General features: G+C 40.9%; 1 protein-coding gene across 12 annotated transcripts in view; it reads right to left on the bottom strand.

Moving 5' to 3' along the window:
* The window catches only part of EFCAB11 (EF-hand calcium binding domain 11), a 187,380-nt gene that overhangs the window by 166,140 nt on the left and 2,298 nt on the right, over window positions 1-18,942 (bottom strand). For all 12 annotated transcript variants that reach the window (XM_060004062.1, XM_060004058.1, XM_060004059.1 and 9 more), the window contains exons 3-5: window positions 15,481-15,526; window positions 2,415-2,516; window positions 1,449-1,539 (exon numbers count right to left, since the gene is read on the bottom strand). In XM_060004062.1, coding sequence (XP_059860045.1) covers window positions 1,449-1,539; window positions 2,415-2,516; window positions 15,481-15,526 — 239 coding nt within the window. The remainder of the gene's footprint in view (window positions 1-1,448; window positions 1,540-2,414; window positions 2,517-15,480; window positions 15,527-18,942) is intronic.

Genomic DNA, 18,942 nt, shown 5'->3' with positions numbered 1-18,942 from the left:
CTTGATAATTCCTACTGAGCAGGGCTGGCTTCCGGTCAGATTTCACGAAATTACTTTATCCACATGGGAACACCTGCCAGATGTCCCCCAGTATCTGTTCTCTCCTTCTTCCTCAGTATCAGAAACTCCATTTGAGTGCACATGACTGCCCAAAGCAGGGACTACATTTTCCAGACCCACCTCCCCCTTGTAGCTATTCGTGGCCTTGGAACTAAGTTTTGGTCACTGCGATGTAGGAAGAAATAATGGATAGCCTTAAAAGGAGGGGCATATCTTCTGCTCCCTTTTGGCCTACCTAGCTGGAATTCAGGTGTGATGGCTGAAACCTCGGGAGCCATCTTGAAGCAAGAGGGAGAAGCCAGATGCTGAGGCAGCCGAACAACAAGAGGGGAGGAATCTGGGTCCTTCACAGCTGTGCTGCCATCAAATCAGCCCTGGACTCTCCTGTGTTTACTGCTCTCTTTTTTGAGCTTTGTTGTTCTGGGTTTTCTGGCTCTTACTGCTGTATGAAACCCTAATTAACACACCTGGTAACAGGGTTGATGAGGAACTCATGTTAGCAGTCAGAGAAGAGGCAACTCTGCAATTTTCTCTGCAAGCATGTGCTTACACTATTCTTACTACTTTCAATCTGCAGTTTCCTAACGGAAACTGCTTTTAAGCCACTTGCCATTTTGTCAGAATTAGTTTATAAAGAAAACATAATATAGTCTTTAAATCTACTTTATCAGGTGTGTGTGAACTGCAACATAGGTCTATAACTTTGAAAACAAACGAAGGAGGGGCCACCACTGATCAACCCAACTCTACTCTCCAGACGACTCAAGGACCATTTGTAACCCATGTCTGATGGAATACAGACCATGGGAGAACACCAGCATCCATATTAAATATTAATAAAGCTTCGGGGGGGGAGGTTGGTCAATACATAAATATACAAAGAAGTTCTACTTCCTTTCTGCTCCTCTCCACCCCTACTAACAAATGATTTTTGCACCTTCCTAGTATACAAGCACTCCACCCACTTTAAAGCCCACTGTCAAGGTGTAGATAGACTAATAGCTAACTATAAAATTCTCTCCTGGGGCTTCCCTGGTGGCACAGTGGTTGAGAGTCCGCCTGCCGATGCAGGGGACACGGGTTCGTGCCCCGGTCCGGGAAGATCCCACATGCCGCGGAGCAGCTGGGCCCGGGAGCCATGGCCGCTGAGCCTGCACGTCTGGAGCCTGTGCTCCGCAACGGGAGAGGCCACAACAGCGAGAGGCCCGCGTACCGCAAAAAAAAAAAAAAAAAAAAATTCTCTCCTGGATCATGACAATATGCTGTGAGATGAAAATGTTTACTAGCGAAAAATAAGCATAAATGAGTGTTCTCCATAAAACTGAAAACTTGTAAAAGCAAATGGTAAATCAAGGGGTGGGTTATACATAAAGATTTTGGCACCTTACCTGAATACCTCGAGAATAATCCTTTCCGATAACTTGGGAGCCACCTGCTTAAATGCTTTCTTGAAATCTTCCAGAGTTAAATATCCATGATCTATTTGAAAACAGAATACATAATATTCACACACTTCTATCAGCCCCATGAACTGCTATTTCAGCCATAACATATGCATGAGACTTTAATCTATTAGTAGGAGAAAAGCAGTAAATTATAGTTGATTTTACATATAAGGTAATCTGAGATTGTCTTGTTGGAAGAATTTGAGAATCTAGTAATACTCTCCCTCAGTACAGCCCCAGATGCTCCTGCAGGTTTCTTCCAGCCCCATGATTTGCTGATTCCCTGAGTCCCAGGTAAAGGACTAAGGGACAGACACTGCAACAATGGCATTAGGCTTCAAGTCTTTGTGAATTGCCAAAATAATTCATTCTTCAAAATTCACATTTTTTTCTTGCTTGGTATTAGAACTATATTATTATTTAGAGGAAAACCATTACAGAAGCCAAAATACTGAACCTGGACTCCACAAGTCTTTCAACCCTGTGTTCTGTGGGGAGGGGGTCTGAAGCTACCCCTCTGGGCCACCCCAGCGTGGGAAAACAATTCCTCCAATTATGTGTGGGTCAAAGGAGGAGTCGGAAAAAAAGGCCTCATGTTCTCACAAACTTCCATAAGTAGCTCTTCACCTATATCCCCGCACGGCCAGCCCTTCTGTTGCCCCCATTACACTGCAGGCAAATCATAAGTATTGTATAATTATATAACTGTAGATATTATTTCACCCATCGTAAATGTCAAGAATTTAAGATTGTGATGGAGAAAAAAAAATGTACACCAACATCTAAGGTAATAGCTAACGAATACAGTAAAATAACCTTCCAAGTATATTATTTTAGTTACTGAGTATGTTCCCATTCACAGTTCCTTAACAGCCATTTTTTATATCAAAACACTTTAAAGATACTTACAGTGCCTGTCAAAAGCTGTGAAGATGTGTCTTATTTCATTCCGATATAGTTGAGCTTCCTTCTTTTTCCTTACAATGTCTAAAAACTCCTTAAGTAATATCCCTAAAAGTTGGAAAAAAACAATTTACTTTCTTCCTCTTTAAGAAGGAAACAAAACATAAACGGAAAGTGATACCACCACAAACAAATGTTATCTTAATTTTTGGTGAGTAGTATTTATTCATAAAGATCTCTAAAGTTGAAAAGACATTTCCTTAAAAGCTAAGTAGACTCCACATTAGCAATCGATGGCAAAAAGGATAGACACTTTCGGAGCTCACTGAGCTCTTCCCGGAGATAAAAGATGATGACCTCGAGAAAGTATGACACTCTTCCCTCTGACAGATCTAACAGACAGGCCCGAAACTACTTATAAAATAAGGTCTCATAATTTTCTTTCCTTATGCATCTTTGATCCCTTTTTTCCTAGCCATATGTCATTACGACAGGTTTTTTTCCAGCTGGGAGATCGGGGCGAAGGAGTAGTTTCTCAAAAGTCAATACCAACTGCATACCGCAGATAAAGGTGGAGAGAACATTCCATAAACAATAGCGTTGGCACTGTCCCCAGCCTTAGCTACCTCCCATGACTGTTCTGTAGCCTCAGGCTCTGCTTCCTGTGATTCTCATAATAAAAGAGCTCAGCATGATCATATGAGATTGGATACTGTGCTTACAATGTCTATTAAAATGAATTCTAGGGCTTCCCTGGTGGTGCAGTGGTTGAGAGTCCGCCTGCCGATGCAGGGGACATGGGTTCATGCCCCGGTCCGGGAAGATCCCACATGCCGCGGAGCGGCTGGGCCCGTGAGCCATGGCCGCTGAGCCTGAGCATCCGGAGCCTGTGCTCCGCAACGGGAGAGGCCACAGCAGTGAGAGGCCCGCGTACCGCAAAAAAAAAGAATTCTAATGTGATCTTTGTAGTAGGTTTAAAGAATGCAGCCAAGAATTTAAACATTCTAGTGAACTGAGTCCTAAATATCTAAAAAGAGCAGTTCGTTTTTACAAGTCAGAATTTCCATTTAAAAATGTATCACTGTTTTAAAAATAGCCCCAAATCACACAATAACCACGTGCTAATTTTTAAGAACTTGCACCCTTTCCAAAAGGGAATATTTTGGTGAGGAATACTGAACTATACACATTTCCTGAAATAGTTCCGATGGTTTTTTTAAAAAGTAGAAAATAGTTTTCTTAATTTTCCACATTTTTCTTACTTGTAGTTAAAGATTCAGAAATTTAAAAAGTCCATCTATCTTTATGTGTTTATAAATGATTCTCTTACAACTCTTTAGGACCCACTGGGTGCCAGGCACTGCATTAAGCTCTGGGAATAGAGGGGAAAAGAGAACACACACGATTCCAGTGCCAAGGGTCACTGGTCTAGTGACACAGACGGTGATGATACAGATTCAATGACAAACGTACACATAATTACAAACTGTGGCGTGCGCAACGAGGGGAAAACAGGAGGGTATAAAACGCGTCACAGAAATCCTCCCGTAGAGCAGACTCTGAGGAAGGAGAGATCTCACAGAGGAGGTAATAGATAGGCTAAGACCTAAATGATGAGAAGGTGGGAAGAAGAGCATTCCAGGCCGTGGAAAGAGCACGTGCCAAGGCCATGGGGTGGGGAGTGGGAGAAGTGAAAACAGGCCACAGTGGCTCGAATGCGGTGAAGATGGCGCTGGTGAGGTGGGCAGGGGCCCGAACGCATAGCCCCTCATGGGCCCCGGGAAATAATCTGATTTTTATTTCAGTTGCGATAGGAAGTCAATAAAGTTTGAACTGAGAAGTGACATGATCTGATTTAGATTTTGGAAAGATCTCTCTGGCTATTGTTTTGAAAAAGGACTGGGGAGATAGCAAAATATAAAAAAGGAGACTCGTTAGGATCCTACTGGCAAGAGATGTGGTCACGAGGGTGCGGGCAGCGGGAACGGAGGGCAGTGGAAGGTTCCAGACATACTGCAGAAAAGATGGAGGGTCAGACGTAGTGCAAGAGAAAGAAGATGTCAAGAATAAGCCCTAGGTTCTGGCTTGAGGACTAGGTGGTTTGAGGAGTCATTTAAAGAGATAAGAAAGACGGGGGGAAGCAGGATGGGGGTGGTGCTGAGATGGAGTTGCAATTTGGAGATGTAAGCTGTTTGAGGCTTCGGAGAAAACCAAGAGCAAGAGTCAAGAAAGCAGCAGCAGGCGTATCTCCTGGCACCTACCAGAGTGCTTGGCATGTGCTTGATAAATACACATTGTATGGAATTAGCGTTTCTTCCCCCATGGCAGTGGAGGATGTGCAGTGATGCAGCTCCATTCTCATTGGGTCCCATGGTAACTATTTGGCCACACGTCTGCCTGAGACACACTGAGGGAAAGGACTGCCTGTTGTCAAAATTTATCCACACAATATTCAAACCTAAAATTACCACTTCACAAAGACTTTCCATAATTCTACTGCCACCACATTTCATACGCAATGAGAAATGCATTACCTGTGTCCACCCCTGGAGTGAAAGTATGTTCAGAACATTCTAATTCCAAGCAGATACCTGCTTGTAGGAGGCATTCCTCACATGTTTGTTGAATAAGTAAATAAAATCATAGGAAGACGTTATTTCTAGTTTTCAGCAAAAAGCGTTAAAATGTGTTTTAAATGCTCTTATAACTGTAAATTAATGCCAAAAAGTAGGTCTCTATTTATTCACATATCCAGCAAAATCGTCATTTTAGAAACCCCAATTTCTTAATACCTATGACACAGTAAAAAAACAAAATTCAGAGGAAAAGGAAATGAATACATAATATTTGTTCTTCGTTTAATTGCATCTGATTTCGGGAAATGGTAAGAAAAACAGCACAGTTCCATGGTTCAATGTGTGATTGAGATTCACAAGAAAAAAAAAAGTGCATGAGTGGTGAATGATATATTTTAAACCACATATTCAGAAAACTCATCCGTATTTGGGGCTATAAAGTAGTCAGGTCTTTTTTTTTTTTTTTTTTGCGGTACGCAGGCCTCTCACTGTTGTGGCCTCTCCCGTTGCGGAGCGCAAGCTCAGCGGCCATGGCTCACGGGCCCAGCCGCTCCGCGGCATGTGGGATCCTCCCAGACCAGGACACGAACCCGCGTCCCCTGCATCGGCAGGCGGACTCTCAACCACTGCGCCACCAGGGAAGCCCAGTAGTCAGGTCTTTATTTCATATCTTGGGGGATAAAAAGCACATGTTCTTTAGTGTTCCCTAGGAGAAAATATATGTGGATTTCAACTATATGTTTATTACCATTTAAAAGGAAGAAACCATCTAATAATGCAAATAACTCTATTTACATAATCAAGTTCATTCACACTATTTTCCCACAGGCTCGGATACCTTATTTTTTAAAGTCAATATTAAACGACGTAAACATATCTCACTGCCCCATCCCCATCCCCTTGTCTTAATCTTCGATGGCAACACATACAAATGCATTCAGTACCATGCAAGTCCCTTTTCTAAAAAGGATAGAGAAGTTTCCATTCAGCTGAGCTCTCATGTTGTAGTAGTATGATCACTTTCCAAAGCCAAGGCATAAAAGTTTTGCTATTCCTACAGCTCTGTAATGCAAACACATTAATGTAAGTTTTATATGTTTTACTGCTGTTTAAATGGCCTAGAAATAGAGTTCCTACTACTAGCTCCACCTGCTGTCACAACATTCAAACCTAAAATTACCACTTCACAAAGACTTTCCATAATTCTACTGCCACCACATTTCATACACAATGAGAAATGCATTACCTGTTTCCACCCCTGGAGTGAAAGTATGTTCAGAACATTCTAATTCCAAATACGAGGTTGGGTCTTCTCTGTAAACTGTCCCAGCAATAAAAGTTACCTAAACACACTTTGCTGTAGCTAGACGTTGGGATCACAACAGGAACCACGTAGACCTATATGTTTATCTGTGTTCATTATTAATCTGCAGAAGGTGTTTAGAAGTTGCCCGGGTAGCTGGACTCTACCAGTAGTTCTCTGACTTTGTTTTAGCTGTAGGAAAGGTTCTTCTTTCTAAAACAGGAACGCCCAGTATGTAGAGATGAAGGCAAAGCTATTCGGTTTGCAGTGAGGTGGGCTCCTCACTGTTCCCTCTCCAGCAGTGCCTCTGCAAGTGCCCCCCACAGGACACAAGACTGAGGATCATGCCTCAAAGGCCACTGGGACCAATGATCTTTACGAATCCTTCCAGACTCTGCAAGTCTGTGCATTTTCCGTATCACTGAAAGCACTCCCTTCCATTTTATAAACTACTCTTGGCGAAATGGACTCTTCGTGTTCTATAATGAATATATGTATTTTTTACTTTCCAATCTACTTAATACATGTGATATAGATATATCATATACAGAAGTGTTATCTTTTCCCCCTTTTTTGTTTTTAAGCAATTTCCTAGGAAGGTAATCATCTTTCACCACAGGGGTGGATATATTCAAAAAGTCCAATAAAACTATATAAATTTTCCCTCGAAAGTTGTTTTTTTTCTTTTTTTTGTGGCTCACAGTTCTAAGCTTCAGGGTCAGTGTGTACAGAGAAATCCTCTTGAAAATGCAGTCATCTAGTTTCTGGCTATCACAGCGAGCTTAAATTAGAAACTGCAATAAACCTGGGAGAATGAAAGAGAAAATAATAAAAATGCCAAGTGTTTTAGACTGTAAGTCTGGTCCTGGATTTAGTAGAAAAGAGAGGGCTCACAGTCATTGGGCCATCTATTAATTTTTCCAGGGATTGAAAATGCCTAAAAATGAGGGCTTAAAAGGATTAAGTGGCCTTTTAAAAGGTATAATACAAGCCTTTTCTAGTTTGAGAAATAAAATTCAGATTATGACTTTTGGAGGTCATGCAGGAAAAAAAAAAAAGGATAGAATGTGTTTGCATAAAAAGATTGTAAGGACAGAAGGGCTTTCGTGGCATCAAGAGCAGTGAGTTGTCACAGTAAGATGGGTAAGTAAATTCAGAGGACTAATATTTTCTTCCAGCTACACGCATAAGAGTAGGGGCATGAAGAGAAAAGAATCCACCTTAATGGAAGAAAGCAAGTTTTACTCTATCGTTGGGAGGGAAATGAGGAAGAGTAAAAACAGGTTACAGTGGAATAGAGCATTCTGAACCAACGAAACCTTATTCCTACCAAACGTGGACAGGAATCGTCATCTTTTTTTATTATGCACATCTCCTGCTCATAACCCTTCAAAGGTTCCTCAGCGATATCAGTGCAAAGCCCCGATCCCTTATTCTGGAATTTAAAGCTTCACTCTTCCTTCTAGGTAAACTGGTCCTTATATCTTCCCCTCTCCAGCTCTCAGCTTCCATCAGGGCTGCTCGCTGGGGTGCAGCTGGCTTGCGGCTCGCACCGCACTCCCCGCGGCAGCACAAGAAAGCAGGACTCCACGGGGGCGGGGGCTTCCGTTTCCGGCAGGACTTGATACCAACACAGGGACAGCTGAGGAGCACTTTGGGCCTGCAAATTTGAGGGGGGACCGGCAAAAGGGTGCGCTGTAAAACGGGGGGCAGGGATCTGAGAGAAGAGGGTGAGACGCTTGGGGGTAGGGGGTCTGTAGGAGAAACCCCACAGGGCGAGCATGCAGGAAGAGACCCTGCGGAGAAGAAAGTGATGGAGGGACCTGTGATGGAGGGCGAGTGGTGAGTGATAAAGCCCCTCCTCTGGACCATTAACAGACACCTCGGCAAAGTCTCCAGGACATGACAGGCAACATTTGCATGGGTGTGGACTGTGCAGGGAAGTCTAAATTTGCACGGAGTTCTTCATCCACGCTGGCACCAGCAGAGCACAGGCAGCACCAGGAGCTGGAGGACAAGCTCGCAGCTGGCATCTGCCTTTATTCATTCTCCCTGTTCTCCTCTTTGCTTCTCCACCTTTTGCAAACCCCACCCAGCCTTCCACATCCGGCTCTGGCCCACACCTCGGGCAGGAAGGGAGTGCCACTCCCTTCGAAACCCTTACAGGTCTTCTTGTCTATTGTGTTCGTGTGACATCTGGCCATCACAGAAGTGACAATACTTCTTTAATCTTCCCTATCAAATATGATATTTTTAAAGAGTGTCTTTAGGTCAGTGTCTCCTAATTCTTTTTTACCCCTACAAGGAAACTTACTCATCATCTTTAAATGGGGAATTAAATACATTAATTGAGAGGGGAATATCTGTGGGCGATACCACAAAATGGTCCTATGATTTCAAGATAAGATAAGTATAATGTGTATGTGTTTCCTGATGATAGAAATGAACAAAGAAGTCAACTGAAATCTGAAGTCAAACAACAGCCTGCTACACCTGCTATACTGTGGCCTCAGTTCCTTAGATAGGGGCCCAAAACAACAAAATATACACAAAACAAATACAAAAAAATGTGTTTACAATGTAACTTAGAAGACTAGAAAACAGACATTTAAATTTAGGAAAAGAATACTTTTATAGTCAACTATCTGGCTCAAAACAACTCAGCCAAGATAGCAATAAATAAAAGCCATTAACCTCATCATCCACAAATTATTTTTCAATTAAACTGACCCTGGATAGCATGACTGAGTCAAACAGTCCATCATCACCATTGTAATGAATCAATCTCTTTGATTTTTCCATTTTTTAAAGTTGCAGGTTAAAAGTAAGCTCCTGGAAAGCTTTTTTATTTCTAAGTATGAAAGTAAAATATGTTCACTGTATTGAAAGGGCAACAATATAAAAAAACAGAAAGAAAGGGGAGAAAAAAGCATGATCTAATCACCCAGTGGAAACAAAATTCTGATATTTTGTTCTGGTTTTTTCCCTCAAGCATATTTTATATAGACCTGGGATAAAAACACACAGAGAGCTGTGTGAGAATGCAGTGGGGCGATGTGCATTGGGCAGATTAAGCAAAAGTCTTATACATCTTAGCTGTTGTTATTCATATAAAATGCTCTACGATTTATCCCACAATGAAGTCAAACCATCTGAGATGACACATGGTCTTGCCCTTCAAAGAACTGCCCAGACAAGTTTGGCATTAAACCACTGGTCTATGCTGAAGAAAGTTCAAGAAACGGCCTTACAGACTTCACTGTTGTGTTTATTGAACAGTTTGTGGACATCAGTGTCCACTTATTAGTCTCTCCTCCACGAGACATCGTGGGGGAAATATCCCACATCAGGGAAAACTATGTCTCTCTAGAAAAGGAGTTTCTGTGGTGTGGATGCTGACTTCTGCACTTGGTTGTGATTCCCTGTTTGATCTGGACACTCAGTAGCTCGGAACCAAATTTGACATCAGCCTCTAGCGGCTGCACAGAACCTTGTGATTTGTGTTTTGTGTACTGACCCACTCCTGATTTCGACTCATTCATTCATTAAGTTCCCAGGACAATGAAGACTGGCCTCAGCTCCATCAATATGATCCATGACACTATTAACCTCAAGGGAAGGGTTTATCAAATGGTTGAGAGGGTAAGCTTGGAGATTACACTACTGTGGTCTGCCACCCTGCACAGATTACTTAACCTCTCTAAGCTTCAGGATTGTTTTAACTTATAAAATGGGATAATCCTAACATAGAGTTGTATTAAATTTAACAATCCATGCATAATACTCATCACAGAGTCTGCACATGGTAAACACTCAAGGAATCAAAGCTATAATTATTATCTATAATAATAATAAATACTGTAACACATGTAAACGTATCTTATAAACCAATAAAGAACCATCAAATGCCAGGATTAAGATCTTTTATTCCTCTCTGGAGCTCAGTTTCCTCATTTTAAAAAAGGAAATATATGACTGTTTTCTAGGCCCTTCTAGTTGCAAACTTCTTTCATTTTCTATAGTTAGAGGAGATATGAAATGTTCTATACCCTTAGAGAACAGAAATAAAACCCTCTAAAATTAGGTAGCAATAGTGTGTATTGGAACCAATCCCAACACTGATCTGCTGCTTCCTTAAACAAGTGGCTTGATTTTTTTTCCCCCTATTAATATAAGTCCTTGTTCCTGGTGCCTAAACAGTTTTTGCTGATACTCACGTGCTTGTTAAGTTATAGGCATTAAAAATGTCATTAACACCTTTTTGCTACTCATTCTGGCTGCCCTCAAATTCTCCCAGTGTGACTTCCCTTGAGACATCCTACTCTTCTAATGGCTTTGTCTTAACTTTTCACTCTTTTTAATTTTCACAAGGAACCTCTACAGAAACGACCCACCTTTTAGAGAGACCTTGGGAAGCAGGGCCTGGGCATCCAGGTTTAGGTACTGTATGAAATGTGTGCATCGTCAGGGCTCTGCCCAGTCAGACTCAATCCAGGATGTGAGTCTGGACCTTCCCCCAGGAAGCTGGGCAGCAAATGGGCTCTGTGTGGAGGGTCCTTTGGGGTTGCAAGCTGGGGATATGGTACAACCTTGTCTGGATGTAAGAAGAGCTACACCTAGTGGGAGAATTCCCAAGTCACAGCTACTCAGAAGAACTCTGGGAAGTTGATTACCTGAATTAATAGCTCCCAGAAAGCCAAGGCCAACCTTTCAGTTCTTCAAGATCAAAACATTAAGGAGAGAGATAATATATTTGGTAGAATAATCTGTGTATAAACTCTCTTCGATAATATATTTGGTAAAATAATCTGTATATAAACTCTCTTCCTGTAAGAAAAATAACATGTAAATGTGACTCATGTCACTGAAAGGGAGAAAAGAAGGAGCTGGTCTGAAATTGGTTCACTACTAACAGTCCTAATGAAAAAATTTTATGTTAGCAGCATTCAGAGTTCAGCAGTGACTTCCTGCTAAGATGGCTATTTTACTCTTTCCCTGGGATGTCTGTGGTCTTGAGTCTCCCCTTTCAAGGGGACATGAACTGAAGGTAAGTCTACTCCTTTAATCATGAAGAAAGTGATGCTTTGAGAAAATTAATCTGCTGTTGATATCAGGGCCAGAAGAGGAAGGGAAAAGCCTGGAAGCTTGTAGACTAAGGAAACCCCTTCCACAGTAATTCTGGAGCAAGGTACTAAGCACCTACACTTTGACCTCGTTCCTCCAACCCAATCTTCCCTTGAATTTGTCAGATGACTAATTTACTTTGTAACCTTTTGAAATATACTTAAAAATTAATTATTAGGAAAAGATGCTGTGACAGGAAGCATCCTAATGATCTGATGGGGAAGTGGATGTGAGAGTACCTATAATATCCCTGATATTAAATGCAAGGGATGTGATACGGGAGCAGGTCCCAGAGCACATCACCAAAGTCGGAAAGCCCTCATAGGGAAGCCTACTTTCAGCATCAAAAACTCCAGTTCTGAAGCAATCCTTAGACTATTATGAATTTGAGGAAATGTCCCATACTAAGGCAGTCTTCATTATACATAAGAGAACTCAGGTGTGGGATAGGCCACATGAAGGGAATGTAGAGAACCTCATTCAAAACTTAAAGCTTTAATGTACATCAGAACTAATATTAAAAGGAAGCTCCATGACTGCAAAAATGTGAGAACTGTTTCTGCAGGAAGTCCAAATCCAAGCATTAGAGAACTCAGGAAGGAGAGGAAAGGTTCATGAAATTTACAAAATATCTCCAGCCTCAAGTCAATCCTCTCTCAAACATCAGAAAAAAAGAAAAGGCAGGGGAGGAAACTAACAACCGCATACTTGGAAGATTCTTTTGCCACAGACCAGTCCTCATTTTATATCAGAGCACTCACACTCAAGAGAAACCTTTAGAATGTAATGAAGGTGGGAAAGAAAACCTTCTGCCAGAATTTACCCTTCAATGTACATCAAATTACCCACAGAGAAACCATATGAATGTAACACAAGCGTATAAGTCATATCTTACTAAATGTGAGCTAATACACATGGGGGGAAAACTCAGGATACTGAATGTGGAAGGTTTTTTCAGAAGTCAACCTCTTTATCAGAGAACTCACTACACCTGTAAAGAACATGGGTAACCTTTCTTCCAGAATAACACCTGTCTGTACATCAAAGAACTGATTAAGGAAAGAAAACCTTCCGTGTGAAGTCAAATCCCTAATTCAGAACCAAAGAACACACATAAGGGAGAAAATCTCCGGGAATAATGAATGTGAGAGTGCTTTTGGCAAACTACATGTATTTATGTAGAAACACTACATAAGCAAGAGCAGCGTAAGACATGCATCCAGACAGAATCACTCACTGACTCTCAGGGGACTCCTAAAGGAGAGAAACCCTAACAATGCAAAAAATGCAGGAAATCCTTCTGCCAGAAGACAGAAATCTTTATAGACTGGAATATTCACATAGAAACCCAGAGAAAATATGTAAGGAAGGCTTCACCAAGAAGTTACAACCTAAACTGAACAGCAAAGAAACAACATTTGAATACTTTGAAAGCGTGAAAATTTTTAACATGAAATTTAAAGCCTGGGGAAATTCTATCAAGTTAGGGAGTATGTCAAAAACAACTTCTCCTAGCAATAATATTGTTCGAAAAGTCATGTTTAATATGTGATGCCAAGCCTGTATCCAAAAAATAATCTAGTAAACTCTTCTGTAAATCCAAAATTTATAAATAAAAAGATTTTTAAAAAGAAAAAAGTCAAGCCAGTCTAAAGGACACAGGAGCCAGCTCAAGGAGGCACTCAATGGCCAAATCTGTGGTAAGTGGAGCACTAAAATAATTAAGTAAAGTAATGAATTATAAATCATTAAAAACATACAAATTTATGAGTCCATACTGATAAAAGAGAAATAGATTGATCAATCAAGAAGATGGGAAGTCTCCTGCTTATAGTAAAAATGCCAAGGGCTAACTGAAAGAAGCACTGGGATTATAAAATGATTACTTTGCAATCATATGGCAAAAACTGGATCAGACAAGAATCATAAATGGATACCAAATCCAGGCGGAAATTTTGATGAGAAGCAGAATATCTGCAACATCGAACGTGTCTCTCCACAGGCTGCTGATTAGTTGCAAGGGAAGAAAATATAAAGAGAAATAATACAATGGAGAAATCCGACAACGTCATGACCGGTGATAAAATTAGTATCTACAGGAGACAGACAGACATTGTGTGCCTCCAGATGTGGCGCCCTGAGAGGGACATATCACCCAAATAGGATTCTGGCTGAGGGTGCTTAACCTCAACCTACTTACAGAGAAACGTCATGCAAACACAAGATGAGGGCTGTTCCTAAAAAAAGGAAACCGTGAGGGGTGAGCTATTTCCTCAACAATATCAATGTTGTAAAAAGGCAAAAAAAAAAAAAAAAGGGCTCCCCTGGTGGCGCAGTGGTTGAGAATCTGCCTCCTAATGCAGGGGACACGGGTTCGAGCCCTGGTCTGGGAGGATCCCACATGCCGCGGAGCAACTAGGCCCGTGAGCCACAACTACTGAGCCTGCGCATCTGGAGCCTGTGCTCCCCAACAAGAGAGGCCGCGATAGTGAGAGGCCCGCGCACCGTGATGAAGAATGGCCCCCACTTGCCACAACCAGAGAAAGCCCTCGCATAGAAATGAAGACCCAACACAGCAAAAATAAATAAATAAATAAATAAACTCCTACCCCCAACATCTTCTTTAAAAAAAAAAAAAAGTCTCTAGAAATATCCCAGATTAAAGGAGCCTAAAGAGACATGATACCAAGGACTAATTCCTGTATTAAATGAGGAAAGATGCTAATAAGGACATAATTAGATCAAGTGACAACATTGCAATATAGACGGTAAAGCAGATAAAGACAAGTATCAATATAAACTTATGATGGGTGTGCTGTGGTTACGGACAGCTCAGCGAAAGGATGGAGAAGAGGCAGAAAGTGCAGAAGAGAAGGTAGATGGGGTAAAATATGAACAGTAAGTGAATCTGGCTAAAGGGTATACAGCTATTCTCTGTACTATTTTTATCTTGCAACTTTCCGTAAGCCTCAAATTACATTCCCCCAAAAAGGAATTTTTGAAAAGCCAATTCAGCATGCTCTGGATCCTATCTCCTCCAACAATAGGTAGTTATCTCTCTGTCTCATTTGCCTTTCCTCTCCTCACTAGATCATTCTGCTAAGCTTAGAAACATCTTCTTCATGTTCCAAAAAAAGGCAAACAAAAGCAAAGCAAACAGCTCTTGATCCACAGCTACTGGACCCACTGAAAGACTTATCTACTCACATTGTCACTTTGCCACTTTCCCTTTATCTTCAAACCACTGCAGCCTGGCCTCTGCCCCCATGACGTGGTGACACTGCTCTTCCTAAAATCACCCAACACCCCCAGGTTGCCAGCTCCACGGATCCTCTTCAGTTCTTTTGCTACTTAACCTTTCAACAGCATTGGACACTGTTGACCATACCTCTTCCCTGGAATAGTCACTCCTCTTGGCTTTTGATTAAATACTCTTGATTTTCCTCTGGCCCCTCTGCTCCTCCTAAGTCTCCTTTGCCACCTCTTCATCCCCTACCTGACTTTTAATGTTTATAGTTCCTACGGGTCTCAGTCTACACTCTCCCTCAAGGGGTCTCATCCACTCCCATGGCTTCAAAACCATCCAAACGCTGATGACTCTCAAACTTATTTCTGTGGCCCAGATCTTTCCTCTGAATTCCATACTCATACAGCTCAATTGCCTTGACATCATCGACCAAAACCTCTCAAACTCAACATATTCAAAACTGAACTCTTGCACTCCCCAAACCCTAAATCTTCTCCCCCAGTCTTCCCATTTCAGGAAGTGCCACTTCCACTCACTCAGCTGCTCAAGTCAGAAAACCTAGATCATCTGCGGGATGTTGAAATTATCAGCAACATTTTTTCTTTATGCTTTTCAGTGGTTTAAAATTTTCCTACAATAAACATACGCTTGTGAATACATTAATTAACTAAAATTAAAAGAACCAAGCCTCGTTCTTTTTGTGTAATCAGAAACAAAACAAAGATTTGCTTAAACATAATGCTTTATAGCCTCTATATTTGTTCTTAGTTGTAGTTTCATGAATGTCTAAATAAGAGTACTAAAAATGAACTTTCACATTACCGGAAGTGTTTGGATCTACTGAGGACATCACAGAATCAGCTTCTATCTAGAAAAGAAAAAAGCATAGGATATACAATTTCATCAAATGTTTTCACAGTACAAGTTCTTAATTCCTGGGGTGCGGGGAAGGAATGTATTTTATGAGAAACCAACTTTGTTGAATCCAGCAGACAAGTAACATCACAGGACAGCTATAATAGTCATTTTTCTCTTCTATTAATAAGATACCAGATGCTGATCTACTACAGACTCTGATGGCCCCCAAAACTTTACTGCATTGACCAAAACAGTTTATCATATAAAATCAACTTGACTGTCACATATACAGAATAACCTAAAAGGTAACATTCCTGTTTTAGACAAATACAAGCAATTGTTACAATGGGCTCTATGGGTTTAAAATTTTTTTCCTGACTGTAATAGTAACATGATGTAGAAAACATGAAAAATATTTTTTAATTATGAAGAAAAACATCTAAAAAACCAGCCATCCAGTGAAAACCATTGTTAACATTTAGGCCTAGTACAGCTTTTTTTTTTCCCCCTCCATGCATTTTTAAACATATTTGAGAATACACTATATATTAAGTTCGGGGACCTGCCTTCACTGAATATTAAAACATAAGTGTTTTCCCACATTGTTAAGAGAACTTTATAAACATCATGGAATTAGAACCATGGCAACATCTGATGTAGCTTCTCCACCTTGGATTCCATGCCCCGCACTTCCCTGGTTCCTCCCGTCCCTCCCAGACAACCAGTTCCCAGTGCATCTTCTTCATGGAGTCCCCACCGACCCTTAAATGTGGGTACGCCCCCCATGTTCTCCCCTCAGGACACTGCCCTTCACACTCCACATACTCCTTTTGGGCAATGCCACCTCGGTCTCATGCTTTGAGCTACCACCTGTGAGGAATCCCAAATCTATCTCCAGCCCTCACCTCTCCACCCAACTTCAGATTCCTACATCTAAGGGAGGTGGCACAATCTGAGAGCAGATCTTTACCACCATCACCTCAACACCCAGCACAGCACTAAAAAAGGAATGCACTTGGGGTGCTTCTAGACTCCTCGAACTTAATATGCCCCAATCTGAACTCACTGCCTTTCCCCCAAACCTACTCCTTCTGAATTTTCTTATTTTCTTATTTAGTCCTGTTGTCACATCACTCTGATACGGCCACCACATGCAACCATGAATCACCAAGGCATAACTTCTCCCACCGCCACAAAGCGCTCCCAGACACTTCATATCAGAGTCTACCTCCGCTGCTCTAGATGATGCCCAGATTCCTATTAAAGTTACCACAGAATTAGACCCTTCTCGTTGCCCTCCTCCCTTTCTGTTCTTAATCTCTTCTCTATCTTAGTATTTATCAGAGTTTTATAAGTCTCTCTACACTAAACTGTGAACTATTTCAAAGTAGGGTCTATGTTTATTCACCTTTATATTTCTAGCAACTAGCAAGTGCTCCTTTTATTAAATGGGAACACAATAAATTTCATTCTGTAAACATTTTCATGAATGCAGAAGTGATTTATTATTTTAGTGCCTTACTGCTTCATGACCTGCATTCAGTAAATATTTCGTTTGCTGAAAAGCAATGTTTAAAAATAAAACCCCAAGTTGAATGAGGTAAAATGGCACTAGTGGGCTCTACGTTTTTTAAGGATATACAGTTGTTTCAATGTCACTTTTATACATACTTCTACGTATGTAAACATATCTTCACAGTTTACACTTTCATTTGTATCTGCTGGGCTGGATTAAGCTTTGTTGTGATTGTGACCAATATTCAGGCCACGTGAGCACATCTTATCACATCACCAATTCGTTGTAATAAATGTTCAATGTACACCAAAAAAAAACAAAACAAAACCCCAAACCTCAACCTATTATAAGAGGAAAAATCTGTTAAATTTCAGAGGGAATACATTAAGTGTCACTTAATAAAACTTCATGATTGTTACAAATGATCGTTAAGTGTATAGGTGATTTGCTATATCAGTATTTCACTGTTTAGCGATCTGCAGTAAACAAGCATTTCCTTTGATTAAAAAATAAAATCCAAAACCTCAACCAAAAGTAAAAATCTGTTAAATTTGATGGTGTGTATGTATGTATGTTACCATATCTCTGTACTTGTCATTAAATTCCTCACTTACATGTTCTAAAATTAAAATCAAGTAAGTAGATCCAAAGGTGATAAAGGTAGAATGAGACCAGATATCTTTCCAGCTGGACCTGGGTTAAATTCAATGCTTCAAAAGCTGAGTCCACTTAGCTGACCTGCTCTGGAATTCCAGCTGAAATGACTGCAGGTTAACAGGAGAGCTGCAATTTCTGGGAGCCAGCCCTGAAGCTCCATAATCAACATCTCAGTAACTAAGCAACCCCTAGCAGTTGAACCTACCTGGGTGGTTCATGGGACATATTTATATCAACAGAACATATTAACAGTGAAGTTGTAATACATTTAAGCATAATGAAGAACAGAGAAGTGGGACATCACGTGATCCCTGGCTTTACAGGGCCCGCAATCTGACAGACAGGTAGAGCCCACTCATAGGGAACAATTGGGCCAAAGTAGTTGCCCAGCCACTTTGTCTAACAACAGCAGGAGGGATGACATTCCAGGCAGAGCCCTGAGTGCTCCCTCTGTTTGATGCCTGCAACTGAATTTCTTAAACCTGGCCAAGATCTTGCCCCTGATTAATTCCAGTTCAGCAGCTTAACAAGAGGGATCCATCACTAGAATGGATGTAACAGACAAGAGGAGCAGCACAAGGACAGGAGGCATAGGAAACCTGTCCTACTAAAATGGGAGATTCACTGAAGTTCAGCTCAACTCTCCTTAATTAGTGCAACCTTTCCTGGAGAGCAATGCCCAACAAAATTTCAAATGTACCTAGCACTTGTATCTCTAGGAATTTATTCCACAGAGATATATCCACAAGCAGAGATATAGTTATAAGAGAATGCTCATGGCAGCAATATTTGTAGGAATGAAAAATAATAGAAACAACTGAAATGACCAAAACAAGGAAACTAGCTAAAGAGAATACTAAGCAACTATTTTTTTAATGTGGGGTGTGTGCTTTTATGTTCTTCTATTGTGAAGTGAAAAAAGCAAGTTAAAATAAAATAGGCATACTATGCACCCACTTTTCAATACAATGCTAGGCGTGTTTGTCAATACATAGGAAATTTTGGGATGATACACAATAAACTGTTACTAATGGTAACTCCTGAGGAGTGGGACCCTTTGGTAGGGAGGGAGGGGATTTTATACCCAACTTTATACTTTTCTGGACCATTTTAATTATTTGACTATGTAAATGCATTATTTTCATAATTTAAATGGAGCAAAATTTTTTTTTTAATTTAAGAAAAAAAAATCCTGCATGTCACTTCCTCTGTGAATTCCTTCTGTTACCAACATCCCACTCCCAGGCTTCCCT

The sequence above is a fragment of the Delphinus delphis genome, chromosome 2 (assembly GCF_949987515.2).
Source record: "Delphinus delphis chromosome 2, mDelDel1.2, whole genome shotgun sequence".
Taxonomy (NCBI): Eukaryota; Metazoa; Chordata; class Mammalia; order Artiodactyla; family Delphinidae; genus Delphinus; species Delphinus delphis.
The sequence above is the reverse complement of the archived record's forward strand: the minus strand, read 5'-3'. Positions and strand labels throughout refer to the sequence as shown.